The following is a 20,729-nucleotide window of genomic DNA, read 5'->3' as shown; positions in this document are numbered from 1 at the left end:
CCCACCCCCAGGGACCCAGGTGTCCTGGTGTCCTCAACCTCAGGGATCCAGGTGTCCAGGTGTCCCCAACCCCAGGGATCCAGGTGTCCTGGTGTCCCCCAACCTCGGGGATCCAGGTGTCCAGGTGTCCCCACCCCCAGGGATCCAGGTGTCCCCACCGCCAAGGGATCCAGGTGTCCTGGTGTCCCCAACCTCAGGGATCCAGGTGTCCAGGTGTCCCCAACCTCAGGGACCCAGGTGTCCTGGTGTCCCCAACCCCAGGGATCCAGGTGTCCCCACCCCAAGGGACCCAGGCGTCCGGGCACCCCAATGCCGGACCCTTGGGTGACACCGCACCATCGTCATCCACAGCGAGGCCGAAGCCTGGTGCCTGCGGCAGCAGCTGGCAGCCGAAGCCCCTCCGGTGCCGACCCCTCCGGCCCCCCGACGTCCTTCGGCCCTCCGGATCCACCCTTCGGCTCCGGCCTCGACCTTCTCCGGCCTCGATTTCCCCGGAGCCGGCAACCGGCAGGGCGGCAGCGACCTCGGCCTCGGAGGCGGCGTCGGAGCCAACGTGGGCGTCAACGTGGGCGTCAACGTGGGGCCCAACGTGGGCGTCAATGTGGGCGTCAACATCGCGCCCAACGTCGGCCCCGCCATCGGAGCAACGTCGGCGTCAACATCGGACCCAACGGAGTCAACGTCGGACCCAACGGAGTCAACATCGGCCCCAACCTCGGCGCCGGCGTCGGCCTGGGCGTCGGAGCCACCATCGGAGTTGACGTCGACCTCGGCGTCGGCGCCGATGTCGGTCCCGCTCTCGGATCCGGCGTTGGACTCGGTCTCGGCGCTGGAACCAATATCGGAGCCGGTCTTGGCTCCGGAGCTGACATTGGCCCGGGTCTCAGAGGCGGCGTCGGAGCCGATATCGCACCTAATCTCAGAGCCGGCGTCGGACTCGGCGTCGGAGCCGATATCGGCCCTGACCTCGGAGCCGACATTGGACTTGGCGTCGGGGCCAACGTTGGCCCCGGTCTCGGCACTGGCATCGGAGCTGATATTGGCCCCGATCTTGGAGCCGCATTGGATCCGGCATCGGACTCGGCATCGGCACCGATATTGGACCGGTCTTGGATCTGGCATCGGAGCTGGTGTTGGATCCAGCATTGGATTTGGTGTTGGAGCTAATAGCGGGCCCAGTCTTGGATCCGGCGCCGGATCTGCCATCGGACTTGGTGTTGGAGCCGACGTTGGACCCGGCCTTGGATCCAGCGTTGGACTTGGCGTTGGAGCCAACACTGGACCTCGCTTTGGATCCAGCGTTGCCTCCGGCATTGGAGCTAATATTGGACCTCGTTTTGGATCCGGCATTGGACTTGGCGTCGGAGCTGATATCGGGACCCGGTCTTGGATCTGCTGTTGGATCCGGTGTTGGATCTGCCATCGGACTTGGTGACAACATTGGACCTCGTCTCGGATCTGGCATCGGATCCGCCGTCGGACTCGGCATCGGCGCCGATATTGGACCTCGTCTCGAATCCGGTGTCGCAGCCGGATGTCGGACTTGGCGTCGGACTCAGCGTCGGTGCCACTATCGAGCCAGTCTCGAGTCCTGGCGTTGGATCCGGCGTAGAGCTTGGCATCGGACCTGGCGTCGGAGCCAATATCGGGCCTCGTTTCGGATCCGGTGTTGGATCAGGTGTTGGATCTGCTGTCGGACTCGGCGTCGGCGCCATATCAGACCTCGTTTCGGATCCGGCATTGGATCAAGCGCCGCATCCGGCATCGGACTTGGCGTCGCCGTCAACATTGGACCTCGTCTCGAGGCCGGCGTCGGATCTGCCATCGGACTCGGCATCGGCGCCGAGATCGGGACCTCGTTTCGGCTCCGCGGTGGGACCCCGGCGCGGGATCCGCCATCCGAGCGGGCGTCGGCGCCGAGATGGGACCTCACCTCGGAGCTGGCGTCGGATCCGCCATCGGATCGCCATCGGATCCGCCATCGGCCTCGGCACCGATATCGCGCCCGGTCTCGAGTCCGGCGTCGGAGCTGCTGTCGGAGCTGCCGTCGGCGCCAATATCGGTCCCGTTCTCGAATCCGGTCTCGGATCCGGCATCGGATCCGCCGTGGGCCTCATCGTGGGTGCCAACGCGGGCGGCCGCCTTGGCGCCGGAGCGGCTTTGGGTGCCGGCGAAAGCGCCGGGAACGGCGGAGACCTGGACACCTCCCTACACCCCGCGCCAGGCTCCTCCCTTCGCCTTCGGCCCCCCCCGAACCTCCCGAGGAAACACCGGAAAAATTACCGCCGAGTCCCGAGAGTCCCGGAAGCGGGCGCGGGACCGGCAGCCCGGCGGCGGGCAGCTGCCCGCGGCGGGGTGCCACCACCCAACGTCCCCGCCACCGTCGCCCTCCTCACTCCCGAAACGTCACCACCCGCCGAGGGACCTGCCCGGAGGCGCCTGCCGCGTAGGGGATCCAGGCGTCTTCCGGGTGACGTCGGCCATCCCGGAATGTCGGACTCGGTCGCCCCGCGACTCCTTCGCTGAGTTGTATCAACTCCCCCGGAGCCGCCTCCAGGACGCCTTCCGCCAAGGTGGGTGCTGCTCTGGGTGCCTGGGTCCCTTGGGGTGGGTGCTGCCCGGACGCCTGGGCCCCTTGGGGTGGGTGCTGCCTGGATGCCTGGGTCCCTCGGGGTGGGTGTCCCGGACGCCTGGGTCCCCTTGAAGGGTGTCCCGGACACCTGGGCCCCTTGGAAGGGTGGGTGTCCCGGACGCCTGGGCCCCTTGGAAGGGTGTCCCGACACCTGGGCCCCTTGGAGGGTCTCCCGGACGCCTGGGCCCCTTGAAGGGTGTCCCGGACGCCTGGGCCCCTTGGAGGGTGTCCCGGACGCCTGGGCCCCCCTTGAAGGGTGTCCCCGGACGCCTGGGCCCCCGTTAGAAGGGTGGAGAACCTGGACACCTGGGTCCCCTCGGAAGGGGTCTCCCGGACACCTGGGCCCCTTGGAGGGTGTCCAGGACGCCTGGGCCCCTTAGAAGGGTGGAGAACCCGGACCCCTGGGTCCCCTCGGAAGGGGTGGGAGAACCCGGACGCCTGGGTCCCTCGGAAGGGTTTCCCGGACTCCTGGGTCCCTGACGGCCATGTTTTCCGTGTCTCCTCTTTTTCCAGCCGGGAGCGAGAGCGCCCCTTCGTTCTGACCTAAGTCTGTGACGCGACTTGCCCCCAGTATGGCATATTGCCATGGCCCCACCCCCCCGCCGGGGCCCCCCCCCCGGCGCCTGCCTGCTAATTTAACTCGTAACGAGTCTCTTCGGTAATTGGGGGGGGCTGGTGGCCCCCCCTTCCCCTCCGCCCCTCCCCCGCCCTGCCCAGCCCAGCCCTCGGACGCCTGGGTCCCAGCCCCCCCCCCCCCAAGAGTGGCTGTAGGTGCCCCGTGAGACCCCGGATGTTCTCCATGGCCTTGGTGGCCCCCATGGCTACGTTGGCCCCATGGCTACGACGTTCTCCACGGCCTTGATGGGCCCCATGGCCTTGGTGGGCCCCATGGCCACGTCGTCCTCACGGCCATGATGTTCTCCATGGCCTTGGTGTCCCCCATGGCCATGTTGTCCCCATGGCTACGATGTTCTCCATGGCCACGTTGGCCCCATGGCCATGATGTTCTCCATGGCCACGTTGGCCCCATGGCCATGATGGTCCCCATGGCCTTGATGGGCCCCATGGCTACGTTGGCCCCATGGCTACGATGCCCCCACGGCCACGATGGTCCCCATGGCCTTGGTGGGCCCTCATGGCCATGTTCTCCCCATGGCTATGATGTTCTCTATGGCCTTGGTGGCCCCCATGGCCACGTTGGCCCCATGGCCATGTTGGCCCCATGGCTACAATGTTCCCCATGGCCTTGGTGGCCCCATGGCCACGTTGTCCTCACAGCCATTATGTTCTCCATGGCCTTGGTGTCCCCCACGGCCATGTTCTCCCCACGGCCACGATGATCCCCACGGCCTTGATGGCCCCATGGCCACGTTGTTCCCCACGGCCACGTTGTCCCCACGGCCCTTGATGGCCATGTCATCTCCCCGCCCTGGGTCTGCATTTTTGGCAGAACCCCCCCAAAAAAAGTGTTGTGTCCCCCCCCCCCCAAAATGGGGGTGCGAATGGCCTGGACCCCCCACCACCACCGATGTCCCCCATGTCCCCAACGATTGAGACCCGTTGGGGCTCAACAGCCCCAACCAAGGGGTTGAGATGCCTCCTGGCTCGATGTCCCCGATGTCCCCGGTTGAAAGGACCGAGACGTCGTGGCTCAGTGTCCCCGACATCCCTGACGTCCCCCGTGAGCCCAATTGAAGGGACCGAGACGTGTCACGGCTCAGTGTCCCCCAACGTCTCCAACACCGCTGATGTCCTCACCTGAGGGACAGAGCCACTTGGTGGCTCGTTGTCCCCAATGACCCCAATCAAGGGACCGAGCCGCATCACGGCTCAACGTCCCCGATGTCCCCAACGTCCCCGCCGTGTCCCCACCCAAGGGCCTGAGACATGTCATGGCTCAGTGTCCCCAGTGTCCCCCCCGAAGGGCCTGAGACCCATCGTGGCTCAGTGTCCCCAACATCCCCAACGCCACCGATGTCCCCGACACCCCCAATGTCCCCAATGTCCCCGACTTCACGGACTGAGACGCGTCATGACTCGACGTCATCGGGACCGAGGGACGGAGACCCGTCGCAGCCGGACGTCCCCGACGTCCCCAACCCGACGGACTGAGATGGATCGTGACTCAACGTCCCCGATGTCCCCAACCCGCCTGACCGAGACGCGCCGCAGCTGGATGTCCCCAACCCAACGGACTGAGACATGTCGTGGCTCGATGTCCCCAACCCAAGGGACTGGGACGCATCACGGCTCGACATCCCCCGTGTCCCCAACCCGACGGACGGAGACACATTGTGCTTCGATGTCCCCAACCCGACGGACTAAGACGCGCCGCGTTCAGATGTCCCCAACCCAACGGACGTCGCGGCTTGACGTCCCCGATGTCCCCAACCCAAGGAACTGAGACCCATCGTGGCTGGATGTCCTCGATGTCCCCAACCCAAGGGACCGAGACACGTCGGGCCTGATGTCCCCGAAGGACGTGGGCACCTTGCATTGCCCCAGCCTATCGCGCCCCGATGTCCCCGATGTCCCCAACTCAATGGACCGAGCCCCATCGTGGCCCAACGTCCCCCATGTCCCCGATGTCCCCAATTCAACGGACTGAGCCCCATCGTGGCCCAACGTCCCTGATGTCCCCCATGTCCCCAAGTCATGAGACTGAGATGCATCACGGCCGGATGTCCCCAACGTCCCCGCTGTCCCCAACTCAAGGGACTGAGCCCCATCCCGGCCCAACGTCCCCCGTGTCCCCAACACCCCCGAAGTCCCCGACTCGAGGGACTGAGCCCCACGGCGCCCCGACGTCCCCAACGTCCCCAATTCGAGGGACCGAGCCCCGTCACGGCTCGACGTCCGCCACGTCCCCGACGCAGGGGGACGGAGCCCCGTCGTTCCCGACGTCCCCGAGCCGAGCCACCGGCCGGGGGCACCTCGGGGCGTCCCCAACCCCTGGGCGCCTCCCCCCCACCCCGGGGTGGCCCCTTGTCCCCAACGAGGGCCTGGGGACATTCCCCGAGGCGCGAGGCCACCGTGGCCCCGCCGCAATAAAACTCTGATGACTCTGATGGCCGCTGCCTCTTCTGTGTGCGGGGACCCAGGTGTCCGGGAAGGGCCCAGGCGTCCGGGAGGGGCCCAGGCGTCCGGGAGGGGCCCAGGTGTCCAGGGAGGGGCCCAGGAGTCCGGGAGGGGCCCAGGAGTCCGGGAAGGGCCCAGGTGTCCGGGAGGGACCCAGGCGTCTGGGGGGGGCCCAGGTGTCCGGGAGGGGCCCAGGAGTCTGGGGGGACCCAGACGTCCAGGAGGGGCCCAGGCATCCGGGAGGGGCCCGGGCGTCTGGGAGGGACCCAGGCGTCCGGGATGGGGGGGCCCAGGCATCCGGGAGGGGCCCAGGAGTCCGGGAGGGACCCAGGCGTCCGGGAGGGGCCCAGGCGTCTGGGAGGGACCCAGGTGTCTGGGAAGGGCCCAGGCGTCCGGGGGACCCAGGAATCTGGGGGGGGCCCAGGTGTCCGGGGGAAGGACCCAGGCGTGCGGGGGAGGGGCCCAGGCGTCCGGGGAAGGGGCCCAGGCGTCCGGGGGAGGGGCCCAGGAGTCCGGGGGACCCGGGTGTCCGGGAAGGGCCCAGGCGTCCGGGGGAAGGACCCAGGCGTCCGGGGGAAGGACCCAGGCGTGCGGGGGAGGGGCCCAGGCGTGCGAGCGCCGCTGGAGGCGGGGCGAAGGGGGCGGGCCGGAGGCGGGCAGCCGGGGGCGGGGCTGCGGGACGCCTGGGCCCCTCGGACGCCTGGGCCCCTCCCCGCGCATGCGCGGCTCCTCCCGGCGACGCGGCGCGGTGAGCTCCCGGCCCCGGCGGTCGCGGTTCCCCCCCCCCCGGACTGGTCCCAGCGCCCCCCCCAAACTGGTCCCAGTAAGGCCCGGGCTGCCCCCTCCCCCCCCCCCGACCAGCTGGCACCAGCGACCCCTCCCCCCCCCCCAAACTGGGCCCAGTGCCCCCCCCGTACTGGTCCCAGTGACCCCCCCATATTGGTCCCAGTACTGCCATACTGGTCCCAGTGCCCCCCCCGTACTGGTCCCAGTACTGCCATACTGGTCCCAGTGCCCCCCCCGTACTGGTCCCAGTGACCCCCCCATACTGGTCCCACTGACCCCCCCGTACTGGTCCCACTGACCCCCCATACTGGTCCCAGTGCTGCCATACTGGTCCCAGTGACCCCCCCCGTACTCGTCCCAGTGACCCCCCCATACTGGTCCCATTGACCCCCCCCGTACTGGTCCCAGTGACCCCCCCCCGTACTCGTCCCAGTGACCCCCCCATACTGGTCCCATTGACCCCCCCCATACTGGTCCCAGTGACCCCCCCTGTACTCGTCCCAGTGACCCCCCCATACTGGTCCCATTGACCCCCCCCGTACTGGTCCCAGTGACCCCCCCCATACTGGTCCCAGTGACCCCCCCGTACTGGTCCCACTGACCCCCCCCGTACTGGTCCCATTGACCCCCCCATACTGGTCCCAGTGACTCCCCCATACTGGTCCCATTGACCCCCCCCGTACTGGTCCCAGTGACCCCCCTATACTGGTCCCAGCGCCCGTAACTGGTCCCAGCACCCCGTCACCAGTCTCAGCCCCCCCTAACTGGTCCCAGTGACCCCCCCATACTGGTCCCAGCGCCCATAACTGGTCCCAGCACCCAAAGCTGGTCCAAGTGACCCGTAACTGGTCCCAGCACCCCATAATATGTCCCAGCACCCATAACTGGTTCCAGGGACCCATAACTGCTCCCACCACCCACAGTTGGTCCTGGTGACCCCATAACTGGTCCCAGCACCCATAACTGGTCGTGGTGACCCCCTAAGTGGTCCTAGCACCCATAACTGGTCCCGGTGACCCCATAAGTGGTCCCAGTGAGCCGTAACAGGTCCCAGCACCCATAACTGGTCCTGGTGACCCCATAAGTGGTTCCAGGGAGCCGTAATGGGTCCCAGCACCCATAACTGGTCCTGGTGACCCCATAAGTGGTTCCAGGGAGCCGTAATGGGTCCCAGCACCCATAACTGGTCCTGGTGACCCCATAAGTGGTCCCAGCACCCATAACTGGTCGTGGTGACCCCCTAAGTGGTCCCAGGGCGATGGTGCGGGGTTGCTCGCCGCTGGGGGGCTGCGCCTGGGCCCTGGGTGCTCTGGCCCTGGCCCAACTCCTCTACCTGAACTTGCTGGGAGGTCCCCGAGGTCACCCGTCCTCCGGAACCGTCCCCCGAGGCCACCGTCGTCCTCCGCCACCTCCCCGGGGCCACCTAGACGCTTCGGGAGCTTTCCGGATCTACCGGGATCTACTGGCGCCGCCGACACCTCGGTCTTGGGGGACACCCGAGGTGGTGTTGGCCACCCACGGGACGCCGGGACGGGTGGCGGGTGCCTTGGAGAACCTGGCGGGACTTTGGGGGGGTCCGTTGTCGGTGGCGGTGTTGGCGGCGGGTCCGGGGGCGCCGGCGCAACTCGGGGACTTGTTGGGTGCTTTGAACGGGTGCCGGGAGCTGCGGGGACGTTTACGGGTGCACGCGGTGACGGCGGCCGGGGCGCCGTCACCCGAGAGGCCCCGGGTGGTGGGCGGCGGGTGCCGGCGTGGTTTGGCCAGGGTGGCGGGTGCCCCGGCGCCCCCCAATTACGCTTTGGGACCCGGAAGTCCTTATCCGGGGAACCTGTTACGGAACGTGGCCCGGGCGGGTGCCGGCGGTGGCCCCGGGCGCTTCGTGTTGTTGCTGGACGCCGACGTGACGCCCAGCCGGGGGTTGCGGGAGGCCCTGGTGGCCATGTTGCGCCGCGGGTGGCCCCCCGCTTTGGGTGCTGAAGGGGTGCTGGGGGGTCCCGCTGCGTTGGGGGAGCCCAAGGCGTCGGGCGTTGGTGGGGTCTCCAAGACGTTGAGGGTCTCCGACACGTTGGGTGCTGGAGGGGTCTTGAGGGACCCCAAGGCGTTGGGGGTCTCCGACACGTTGGGTGCTGGGGGGGTCTTGAGGGACCTCAACGCACCGGGGGTCTCCGACGCGTTGGGTGCTGGAGGGGTCTTGAGGGACCCCAAGGCGTTGGGGGTCTCCGACGCGTTGGGTGCTGGGGGGGTCTTGAGGGACCTCAACGCACCGGGGGTCTCCGACGCGTTGGGTGCTGGGGGGGTCTTGAAGGACCCCAAGGTGTTGGGGGTCTCCAACGCGTTGGGTGCTGGAGGGGTCCTGAGGGACCCCAAGACGCTGAGGGTCTCCAATGCGTTGGGTGCTGGGGGGGACCTCAATGCACCAGGGGCCTCCGACGCGTTGGGTGCTGGAGGGGTCTTGAGGGACCTCAACGCACCAGGGGTCTCCAACGCGTTGGGTGCTGGGGGGGTCTTGAGGGACCTCAACGCACCAGGGGTCTCCAAGACGTTGAGGGTCTCCAACGCGTTGGGTGCTGCAGGGCTTGGGGGGGTCCCCAAGGCCTTGGGGGTCCCAAAGGCGTTGGGTGCTGGGGGGGTGCTGGGGGACCCCAACGCAGTAGAGGCGCCCAACGCGTTGGGTGCTGGGGGGCTCTTGAAGGACCCCAACGCGTTGGGTGCCAGAGGGCTCTTGGAGGACCCCAACGCCATGGGTGCTGGGGCAGCCTTGAGGGTCCCTCATGACCTCAGGGTCCCTAACGCATTGGGTGCCGGGGGGGTCCCCAAAACCCCGGGTGCCCCCTACGACCCCGAGGTCCCCGACGCCCTGGATGTCCCCAACGCGCTGGTTGCCCCCGAGCACCCGGAGCTTCTCCGTGACCTCGCTCCTCCGGGCGCCCCCGACCCGTTGGACGTCCCCACCACCCAGGACGTCCCCTGGGCCGCCTGGGCCCGCGTGGCCTTGGTGCTGCCGGCTTTCGAGGTGCGAGCGGGCGCGCGGGTGCCCACCACCAAGGAGGAGCTGGGGCGACTTTGGGGTGCTGGAGAAGCTCGGCCGTTCTACGGCGCCTTGTGTCCTCGGTGCCAGGCGCCCACGGCTTACGGGCGCTGGTGGGCGCTGCCGCCCGCCGCCCGGCTCCGCGTGGCCTACGTGGCGCCGTGGCGGGACCCTTGGGAGCCCTTCTACGTGGCGCCGGCCGACGGGGGTGCCGCCCTTCGACGAGCGCTTCCAGCAGTACGGCTTCAACCGCATCAGCCAGGTGAGAAGAAAACGGGGTGTCCCCGTGGGTCTACGGGTGGCCACGGGTGCTCTGGGGGTGCGTGGGTGGGCGTCGGGTCCATGGGGTGGCTGTTGGGTCTGTGGGGTGGGCGTTGAGTCAATGAGGTGGCCGTGGGGTCCATGGGTGGTCGTTGGGTCGACGAGGTGGCCATGGGGTCCATGGGTGGTCGTTGGGTCGACGAGGTGGCCGTGGGTGCTGTGGGGTGGCCGTGGGGTCGATGGGGTGGCCGTTGGGTCTGTGGGTGGCCATGGGTGCTCTGGGGGTGTGTGGGTGGGCATTGGGTTGATGAGGTGGCCATGGGGTCCATGGGTGGTCGTTGGGTCAACGAGGTGGCTGTTGGGTCTATGGGTGGCCGTTGGGTCAACAGGGTGGCCATGGGGTCCATGGGTGGTCGTTGGGTCTATGGGGTGGCTGTTGGGTCCATGGGGTGGCCATGGGTGCTCTGGGGGTGCGTGGGTGGGTGTTGGGTCCGTGGGGTGGCCGTGGGTGCTGTGGGGTGGGCGTTGGGTCGATGAGGTGGCTGTGGGGTCCATGGGTGGTCGTTGGGTCTATGGGGTGGCTGTTGGGTCTACGGGTGGCCGTTGGGTCAACAGGGTGGCCATGGGGTCCATGGGTGGTCGTCGGGTCCATGGGGTGGCCACGGGTGCTCTGGGGTCCATGGTGTGGTCGTCGGGTCCATGGGGTGGCCGTGGGCACTGTGGGGTGGCCGTTGAGTCCATGGGTGGTCGTTCGGTCCATGGCGTGAGCATGGGTGCCATGGGGAGGCTGTGGGGTCTACAGGGTGGCCGTTGGGTCAACAGGGTGGCCGTGGGTGCCATGGGGTGGCCATGGGGTCCATGGGTGGTCATTGGGTCCATGGGGTGGCCATGGGTGCGATGGGGTGCCCATTGGGTCTATGGGGTGCCCGTTAAGTCCATGGGGTGGCCATGGGTGCCATGGGGTGGCGGTTGGGTCTATGGGTGGCCATTGGGTCAACAGGGTGGCCATGGGTGCCATGGGGTGGCCGTTGGGTCTGTGGGTGGCTGTTGGGTCTATGGGTGGCCATTGGGTCTATGGGTGGCCATGGGTGCTCTGGGGGTGCGTGGGTGGGCGTCGGGTCAACGGGGTGGCCGTGGGTGCCGTGGGGGTGGGCGTTGGGTCTATGGGTGGCCATTGGGTCTATGGGTGGCCATGGGTGCTATGGGATGGCCATTGGGTCCATGGATGGCCGTTGGGTCGATGAGGTGGCCATGGGGTCCATGGGGTGGCCGTTGGGTCTGTGGGTGGCCATGGGTGCTCTGGGGGTGCGTGGGTGGGTGTTGGGTCAACGGGGGTGGCCATGGGTGCCGTGGGGTGGCCGTGGGTCTATGGGTGGCCGTTGGGTCTATGGGGTGCCCGTTGGGTCGACAAGGTGGCCGTGGGGTCTATGGGGTGGGCGTTGGGTCCATGGGGTGGCTATTGGGTCTGTGGGTGGCCACGGGTGCTATGGGGTCCATGGGTGGTTGTTGGGTCCATGGGGTGGCCATGGGTGCTCTGGGTGGTCATGGGTGCTATGGGGGGGTCTATGGGTGGCCATGGGGGGGGTCTATGGGTGTCTGCTGGGTCCGTGCTGCTGCTCGTGGGCACGTGGGCGCTGCCGTGTGCGTGGCGTGTGGCGTGGCGTGACGCCGGCGTGTCGCGTGTCGCTGGCGTGTGCGTGGTGTGACGCTGGCGTGTCACGTGTGTGACGCCGGCGTGCTGTGTGTCACTGGCGTGTGCGTGGCGTGACGCCGGCGTGTCACGTGACACTGGCGTGTCGCTGGCGTGTGGCAGGCGTGCGAGCTGCACGTGGCGTGTGCGGGACATGACACCGGCATGTCGCGTGATGCTGGCGTGCGGCATGGCGTGACGCTGGCGTGTCACATGTGCGTGACGTTGGCGTTTTGCATGACGCTGGCATGTCACGTGTGTGACATTGGCGTGTCGCGTGACACTGGTGTGACGCTGGTGTGTGCGTGGCGTGACGTTGGCATGTCCCATGACGCTGGCGTGTGGCAGGCGTGCAAGCTGCACGTGGTGTGTGCATGACATGACACTGGCGTGTCACATGTGTGACGCCGTCATGTCACGTGATGCTGGCGTGGTGCGTGGCGTGATGTTGGCGTGTTGTGTGTGACGCTGGCGTGTCCCATGACGCTGGCGTGTCGCAGGTGTGCGAGCTGCACGTGGCGTGTGCATGACATGACGCTGGCGTGTCACATGTGCGTGACACTGGCGTGTCCCATGACGCTGGCGTGACGTTGGCGTGTCACAGGCGTGTTAGCTGCACATAGCGTGTGCGTGACATGACGCTGGAGTGTCACATGTGCATGACACCGGTGTGTCCCATGACGCTGGCGTGTCGTTGGCGTGTGGCAGGTGTGCGAGCTGCACGTGGCGTGTGCGTGACATGACGCTGGCGTGTCGCATGTGCGTGACACTGGTATGTCACCTGATGCTGGCATGTGCGTGGCGTGACGTTGGCGTGTCCCATGACGCTGGCGTGTTGCTGGCGTGTGCGTGGCGTGACATTGGCGTGTCCCATGACGCGTGTCACTGGCGTGTGGCAGGCGTGTGAGCTGCACGTGGTGTGTGCATGACATGACGCTGGCGTGTGCGTGGCGTGTCACTGGCATGTCCCATGACGCTGGCGTGTGGTTGGCGTGTCGCAGGCGTGCGAGCTGCACGTGGCGTGTGCGTGACATGACGCTGGTGTGTCACATGTGCGTGACACTGGCGTGTCCCATGCCGCTGGCGTGTCACTGGCGTGTCGTAGGCGTGCGAGCTGCACGTGGTGTGTGCGTGACATGACGCTCGCGTGTGCGTGGCGTGACATTGGCATGTCCCATGACGCTGGCGTGTGGCAGGCGTGCGAGCAGCACGTGGCGTGTGCGTGACATGACACTGGCGTGTCACGTGTGACGCCGTCGTGTCACGTGACGCTGGCGTGTCCCCATGTGCGTGACACTGGCGTGTCACGTGATGCTGGCGTGTACGTGGCATGACGTTGGCGTGTCCCATGACCCTGGCGGTGTCGCTGGCGTGTGCGTGGCGTGACGTTGGTGTGTCCCATGACCCTGGCATGTCGCTGGCGTGTCACTGGTGTGTCCCATGACGCTGGCGTGTGCGTGCCGTGTCACTGGTGTGTCCCATGACGCTGGCGTGTCGCTGGCATGTCGCAGGCGTGCGAGCTGCACGTGGCGTGTGCGTGACATGATGCTGGCGTGTGTGTGGCGTGACATCGGCGTGTCCCATGACCCTGGCGTGTCGTTGGTGTGTCACTGGCGTGTCCCATGTCGCAGGCATGCGAGCTGCACGTGGCGTGTGTGACATGACGCTGGCGTGTCATTGGCGTGTGGCAGGCGTGCGAGCTGCACGTGGCGTGTGCGTGACATGACGCTGGCGTGTCGTTGGTGTGTCACTGGCGTGTCCCATGACCCTGGCATGTCGTTGGCGTGTGGCAGGCGTACGAGCTGCACGTGGCGTGTGCGTGACATGACGCTGGCATGTGCGTGGCGTGTCACTGGCGTGTCCCATGACGCTGGCGTGTGCGTGGCGTGTCACTGGCGTGTCCCATGACACTGGCGTGTCGTTGGCATGTCACTGGCGTGTCCCATGTCGCAGGCGTGCGAGCTGCACGTGGCCGGCTTCGCCTTCGCCGCGTGCTGGACGGCGCCTTCGTGGTTCACCGAGGCTTCAAGGCGCCGGGCGACTTCCACGGCGGCCGCGAGCTGGAGCTGCGGCGCAACCGGAGCCTCTTCCGGCGCTTCAAGGAGGAGCTGCGAGGGCGCTACCCCCGCTCGGGGCGCCGCTGCTGAGCCCGGACGCCTGGGCCCCTCCTTGCCCGGACGCCTGGGCCCTTCCCCGACGCCTGGGCCCCTTCCCGGACGCCTGGGTCCTTCCCGGACGCCTGGGCCCCTCCTTGCTCGGACGCCTGGGTCCTTCCCGGACGCCTGGGCCCTTTCTTGGACGCTCCCGGACACCTGGGCCCTTCCCGGACGCCTGGGCCCTTTCTCGGGCGCTCCCGGATGCCTGGGCCCTTCCCGGACGCCTGGGCCCCTTCTTGACCGCTCCCGGATGCCTGGGCCCCTCCCGGTGCCTCTTCCAGCGCTTCAAGGAGGAGCTGCGAGGGTGCTACCCCCGCTCCCGGCGCCACTGCTGACCCCGGACGCCTGGGCCCTTCCCCGGATGCCTGGGCCCCGGCTCAGACACTCCCGGACGCCTGGGCCCCTTGGACACCCGGGCCCTTCCCAGATGCCTGGGCCCTTCCCGGACGCCTGGGCCCCGGCTCGGACACTCCGGACGCCTGGGCCCCTTGGACACCTGGGCACTTCCCGGATGCCTGGGCCTTTCCCGGACGCCTGGGCCCCGGCTCGGACACTCCCGGATGCCTGGGCCTTTCCCGGACACCTGGGCCCCTTCTCAGACACCTGGGTCCCTTCTCGGGCGCCTGGCCCTTCCCGGACACCTGGCCCTTCCTGGACACCTGGGCCCTTCCCGGATGCTCCCGGACACCTGGGCCCTTCTTAGATGCTCCCAAACGCCTGGGCCCCTCCGGACGCCTGGGCCCCAGCTCAGACACTCCTGGACGCCTGGGCCCTGCCTGGACACCTATAAGACCCCGGACGCCTGGGCCCCTTCTCGGATGCTCCCGGACGCCTGGGCCCTTCCCGGACTCCTGGGCCCTTCCTGGATGCCTGGGAGCCCCTGGACTCCTGGGAGCCCCCGGACGCCTGGGCCCCCTCTCCCCGTTCCCAATAAACATGGCCGCCTGCCCACGCCGCGCTGTGGTGACGGTGATGCGCCGGTCGCCATGGCAACGGGGGCGGGGGCAGTTGCCAGGGCGACGACGCGTTGCAAGGGGGGGGGAAGGACGTTGCCGTGGCAACCGCGGGGCGCTTCCCGCGTGCTGACGGTTGCCGTGGCGACCGCGGGGGGTTGTGGGTAGGGGGGGCGGGGTCGCCTGTGTGGCCCGAGCGGAACCCCGGAAGGGGGGAAGCGTCGGACCCGGAAGTAGAGGGGGGGATCAGTGCGTCACATCCGGGCGCCAAAGCCGCGTCGCCATGGCAACGGGGCCGAGCGGCGAGATGGCGGCGGAGGCCGCGGATGAGAGGTTGGGGCGGGGGGGGGGAGGGGAGGGTCCCGGACGCCTGGGCCCCTCGGCGTGGGGAGGGGGGGGGGGGTGTTGAGGGGGGGGGTTCCCGGACGCCTGGGCCCCCTCCCGGACGCCTGGGCCCCCTCCCTCCCCCCCGCAGCGCCGCGCAATGGCTCGAGGCTCACGACGATCCTTGGCCGGACTCTGCTCCTTCCCCGGCTGCATGGTGAGGCCGGACGCCTGGGCCCCTCGGACGCCTGGGGCCCCTCGGACGCCTGGGCCCCCTTGGGGGGGGGAGGGGGGAGCCCGACGCCTGGGCCCCTTCTGGGAAGGGGGGCGTGTCCCGGACGCCTGGGCCCCCTTGGGGGGGGGGAGGGGGGTCCCGGACGCCTGGGCCCCCTGGGGGGGGGGAGGGAGGGAGGGGGGTCCCGGACGCCTGGGCCCCTCGGACGCCTGGGCCCCCTGGGGATCCCCGACGCCTGGGCCCCTTCGGGGGGGGAGCTCGGACGCCTGGGCCCCTCGGACGCCTGGGCCCCTCGGACGCCTCGGACGCCTGGGCCCCCGGGGGGGGAGCTCGGACGCCTGGGCCCCCCGGACGCCTGAGCCCCTTCGGGGGGGGGGGGGTGTCCCGGACGCCTGGCCCCTCGGACGCCTGGGCCCCTTCGGGAGGGGGGGGGGGGTCCCGGATGCCTGGGCCCCTCGGATGCCTCGGACGCCTGGGCCCCCTGGGGGGGGAGGGGGCGAAGGGGGGGGGTCCCGGACGCCTGGGCCCCTCGACGCCTGGGCCCCATGTGGGAGGAGGGGGGAGAAAAGGGTGTCCCGGACGCCTGGGCCCCTTGGGGGGGGGGATCCCGGACGCCTGGGCCCCTCGGACGCCTGGGCCCCCTGGTGGGTGGGGGGGGTGGGGCGGGGCGGTCCCGACGCCTGGGCCCCTGGTTTGGGGGGGTCCCGGCCACCTGGGTCCCCGCTGTCCCCTCCCCCCCCCCAGCGCTGGCCGATCTCCACGGTGACGGCGACCACAAGGTGAGGGGGGGTGGGGGGGGCCCTTGGGTGCTGGGGGGGGTCCCATGGGTGCTATGGGGCTCCTGTGGGTGCTGTGGGGCCCCTTGGGTGCTGGGGGGGGCCCTTGGGTGCTGGGGGGGGGTCCCATGGGTGCTGTGGGGCCCCTGTGGGTGCTGTGGGGCCCTTGGGTGCTGGGGGGGGCCCTGTGGGTGCTATGGGGCCCTGTGGGTGCTGTGGGGCCCCTGTGGTGCTGTGGGGCCCTTGGTGCTGTGGGCCCCTGTGGGTGCTATGGGGCCCTGTGGGTGCTGTGGGGCCCCTGTGGGTGCTATGGGCCCCTGTGGGTGCTGTGGGGCCCCTGTGGGTGCTATGGGCCCCTGTGGGTGCTGTGGGGCCCTGTGGGTGCTGTGGGTGCCCCATGGGTGCTATGGGTGCTGTGGAGCACTATAGGTGCTGTGGGTCCTCTGGGGTCCCTGCGGGTGCTATGGGGCCCCGTGGGTGCTGTGGGACACTGGGGGTGCCACGGGGCCCCCATGGGTGCCGCGGGTGCCCCACGGGTGCTATGGGTGCTGTGGGGCCCCCATGGGTGCTGTGGGTCCTCTGGGGTCCCTGCGGGTGCTATGGGGCCCCGTGGGTGCTGTGGGGCACTATAGCTGCTATGGGTGCTGTGGGTCCCCACGGGTGCTATGGGTCCTCTGGGGTCCCTATGGGTGCTGTGGGGCACTGTGGGTGCTATGGGTGCCATGGGGCCCCTATGGGTGCTGTGGGGCACTATAGGTGCTGTGGGTGCCATGGGGCCCCGATGGGTGCTGTGGGTGCTATGGGGCTCCCATGGGTGCTATGGGTCTCCTATGGGTATTCTGGGGTCCCGTGGCTGCTATGTGGTGGTGGGTCTCCCATGGGTGCTGTGGGTCCCCATGGGTGCTATGGGTGCTGTGGGGCCCCTATGGGTGCTGTGGGGCACTAGAGGTGCCACGGGGCTCCCATGGGTGCCGTGGCTGCCCCATGAGTGCTGTGGGTGCTGTGGGGCCCCCGTGGGTGCTGTGGGTCCTCTGGGGGTCCCCATGGGTGCTATGGGTGCTGTGGGGCCCCCGTGGGTGCTGTGGGTCCTCTGGGGTCCCCATGGGTGCTGTGGGGCACTGTGGGTGCTATGGGGCCCCCGTGGGTGCTGTGGGGCGCTATAGGTGCCACGGGGCTCCCATGGGTGCCGTGGGTGCCCCACGGGTGCTATGGGTCCTCTGGGGTCCCCATGGGTGCTGTGGGGCACTATAGGTGCCATGGGCTCCGTGGGGCTCCCATGGGTGCCATGGGGCTCCGGGAGTGCTGTGGGGCCCCCATGGGTGCTGTGGGGCACTATAGGTGCTATGGCTGCCATGGGGCCCCCATGGGTGCTGTGGGTGCCCCATGGGTACTATGGGTGCTGTGGGGCCCCCACGGGTGCTGTGGGTCCTCTGGGGTCCCCATGGGTGCTGTGGGGCACTATAGGTGCTGTGGGTCCTTTGGGTCCCTGTGGGTGTTATGGGGCATTGTGGGTGCTGTGGGGCACTAGAGGTGCCATGGGGCTCCCGTGGGTGCCGTGGCTGCCCCACGGGTGCTGTGGGTGCTGTGGGGCCCCCATGGGTGCTGTGGGTCCTCTGGGGTCCCCTGGGTGCTATGAGGCACTGTGGGTGCTGTGGGGCACTATAGCTGCTATGGGTGCCATGGGACCCCCATGGGTGCCGTGGGTGCCCCACAGGTGCTATGGGTCCTCTGGGGTCCCCATGGGTGCTGTGGGTGCTGTGGGGCACTATAGGTGCTGTGGGTCCTCTGGGTCCCCGTGGGTGCTGTGGGGCCCCTGTGGGTGCTGTGGGGCTCTATGGGTGCTGTGGGGCCCCTGTGGGTGCTGTGGGGCCCCTGTGGGTGCTATGGGGCCCTGTGGGTGCTGTGGGGCCCCTGTGGGTGCTATGGGGCCCTGTGGGTGCTGTGGGGCCCCTGTGGGTGCTGTGGGGCCCCTGTGGGTGCTATGGGGCCCTGTGGGTGCTGTGGGGCCCCTGTGGGTGCTATGGGGCCCTGTGGGTGCTGTGGGCTCCTGTGGGTGCTATGGGGCCCTGAGGTGCTGTGGGGCCCCCGTGGGTGCTGTGGGTCCGCTGGGGTCCCTGTGGGTGCTATGGGGCACTGTGGGTGCTGTGGGGCACTATAGCTGCTATGGGTGCCATGGACCCCCATGGGTGCCGTGGATGCCCCACGGGTGCTGTGGGTCCTCTGGGGTCCCCATGGGTGCTGTGGGTGCTGTGGGGCACTAAGGTGCTGTGGGTCCTCTGGGTCCCCGTGGGTGCTGTGGGGCCCCATGGTGCTGTGGGGCACTAGAGGTGCTGTGGGTCCTCTAGGGTCCCTGCGGGGTGCTATGGGCCCCTATGGGTGCTGTGGGGCACTAGAGGTGCTATGGGTGCCGTGGGGCCCCTATGGGTGCTGTGGGGCACTATAGGTGCTGTGGGTCCTCTAGGGTCCCTGCGGGTGCTATGGGGCCCCGTGGGTGCTGTGGGCACTAGAGGTGTCATGGGGTGCTGTGGGTCCTCTGGGGTCCCCGTGGGTGCTGTGGGGCCCCTATGGGTGCTGTGGGGCCCCATGGGTGCTGTGGGGCACTGTGGTGCTGTGGGTCCTCTGAGGTCCCCGTGGGTGCTATGGGGCCCCGTGGGTGCTGTGGGGCACTATAGGTGTCATGGGTGCCATGGGGCCCCTATGGGTGCTGTGGGGCACTGTGGGTGCTGTGGGTCCTCTGAGGTCCCCGTGGGTGCTATGGGGCCCCGTGGGTGCTGTGGGGCACTATAGGTGTCATGGGTGCTGTGGGTCCTCTGGGGTCCCCGTGGGTGCTGTGGGGGCCCCTATGGGTGCTGTGGGGCCCCATGGGTGCTGTGGGGCACTGTGGGTGCTGTGGGTCCTCTGGGGTCCCCGTGGGTGCTGTGGGGCCCCTATGGGTGCTGTGGGGCCCCATGGGTGCTGTGGGGCACTGTGGGTGCTGTGGGTCCTCTGAGGTCCCTGTGGGTGCTATGGGGCCCCGTGGGTGCTGTGGGGCACTATAGGTGTCATGGTGTGCTGTGGGGCCCCCGTGGGTGCTGTGGGGCCCCTATGGGTGCTGTGGGGCCCTATGGGTGCTGTGGGGCACTGTGGGTGCTGTGGGTCCTCTGAGGTCCCCGTGGGTGCTATGGTGCCCATGGGTGCTGTGGGGCACTATAGGTGCTGTGGGTCCTCTGGGGTCCCCGTGGGTGCTATGGGGCCCCTATGGGTGCTGTGGGGCCCCATGGGTGCTGTGGGTGCCACGGGGCCCCCATGGGTGCTGTGGGCACTGGGGGTGCTGTAGGGCACTGCAGGTGCTATGGGGCCCCATGGTGCTGTGGGGCACTATAGGTGTCATGGGTGCCATGGGGCCCCTATGGGTGCTGTGGGGCACTAGAGGTGCTGTGGGTCCTCTGGGTCCCCGTGGGTGCTATGGGGCCCCGTGGGTGCTGTGGGGCACTATAGGTGTCATGGGTGCTGTGGGTCCTGTGGGGCCCCCATGGGTGCTGTGGGTGCCCCATGGGTGCTGTGGGAGCCCCATGGGTGCTATGGGTGCTGTGGGGCCCCCGTGGGTGCTGTGGGTCCTCTGGGGTCCCCATGGGTGCTATGGGTGCTGTGGGGCACTATAGGTGCTGTGGGTCCTCTGGGGTCCCCATGGGTGCTGTGGGGCACTGTGGGTGCTGTGGGTGCCATGGGACCCCCATGGGTGCCGTGGGTGCCCCAGGGGTGCTGTGGGTCCTCTGGGGTCCCCATGGGTGCTGTGGGTGCTGTGGGGCACTATAGGTGCTGTGGGTCCTCTGAGGTCCCCGTGGGTGCTATGGTGCCCCATGGGTGCTGTGGGGCACTAGAGGTGCTGGGGGTCCTCTGGGGTCCCCATGGGTGCTGTGGGGCACTGTGGGTGCTGTGGGTCCTCTGAGGTCCCCGTGGGTGCTGTGGGGCCCCTATGGGTGCTGTGGGGCCCCATGGGTGCTGTGGGGCACTGTGGGTGCTGTGGGTCCTCTGAGGTCCCCGTGGGCGCTATGGTGCCCCATGGGTGCTGTGGGGCACTAGAGGTGCTGTGGGTCCTCTGGGGTCCCCATGGGTGCTATGGGTGCTGTGGGGCACTGTGGGTGCTGTGGGTCCTCTGAGGTCCCCGTGGGCGCTATGGTGCCCCATGGGTGCTGTGGGGCACTAGAGGTGCCACGGGGCCCCCACGGGTGCCGCGGGTGCCCCACGGGTGCTGCAGGGCACCCACAGGTCCCCTCTGTCCCCCCCCCGCAGCTGGTGGTGGGGGTCCCCGGCGGGTCCGGGCGCCCCCCGGCTGGCGGTGGTGCGAGGGGCGGGTGCCGCCGTGGGGCTGCCGCTGCCCGAGGCGCCGGCGGGCTTGGGCGCCTTCGGGGCGGCACCCGCGGGTGCCCCCGGGCTCCTGGTGGCCGCCGGCGCCGGGCTCCTGGTCTACCGCAACCTGCGGCCCTTCTTCACCCGCCGCCTGCCCCCCGCCCGCCCCCCACCCGCTCGAGGGCGACCTCTGGCGCCAGGCCCAGCAGGTAGCGGGCGCCGGGGGCACCCCTGGGTGCCGGGGGGGCGGGGGGCCTTCGCGGGGTGGGGGGCGGGAGCGGGGTCGCGTTGGGTGGTGGGATGTCGAAGTTCTCGAGAAGGTCTGTCATGGTGGGACACTGGGTAGGGGATGTCTGGGTTCCTCCTGGGGGCACCCGTGGGTGCTGGGAGAGCGGGACCCTCCTCGGGTGGGGGGCGGGAGCGGGGTCGCGTTGGGTGGTGGACGTCGAGTTCTCGAGAAGGTCCGTGGTGGTGGGTACGC

At 69.1% G+C, this 20,729-nt stretch overlaps 2 protein-coding genes across 2 annotated transcripts; both read left to right on the top strand.

Moving 5' to 3' along the window:
- Window positions 1-7,160: 7,160 nt before the first annotated feature.
- B4GAT1 (beta-1,4-glucuronyltransferase 1) lies at window positions 7,161-13,810 on the top strand. Its single transcript, XM_067317193.1, is given in 4 exon segments — window positions 7,161-9,731; window positions 9,733-9,786; window positions 13,429-13,461; window positions 13,464-13,810. Coding segments are annotated over 4 exon segments (2,223 nt in total). The 5' UTR covers window positions 7,161-7,754; the 3' UTR covers window positions 13,623-13,810.
- Window positions 13,811-14,837: 1,027 nt separating this feature from the next.
- Window positions 14,838-20,457, top strand: LOC136996262 (Bardet-Biedl syndrome 1 protein-like; the record flags this gene model as incomplete). The annotated part of the gene is made up of 4 exons (XM_067317194.1): window positions 14,838-14,917; window positions 15,060-15,126; window positions 15,888-15,922; window positions 20,192-20,457. Coding segments are annotated over exons 1-4 (418 nt in total), but the record flags the coding sequence as incomplete, so codon positions are not given.
- Window positions 20,458-20,729: the final 272 nt, after the last annotated feature.

This window comes from Apteryx mantelli, unplaced genomic scaffold (genome assembly GCF_036417845.1).
Source record: "Apteryx mantelli isolate bAptMan1 unplaced genomic scaffold, bAptMan1.hap1 HAP1_SCAFFOLD_33, whole genome shotgun sequence".
Taxonomy (NCBI): domain Eukaryota; kingdom Metazoa; phylum Chordata; class Aves; order Apterygiformes; family Apterygidae; genus Apteryx; species Apteryx mantelli.
Note: the sequence above shows the minus strand (reverse complement) of the source record. Positions and strands in the feature narration are given on the sequence as shown.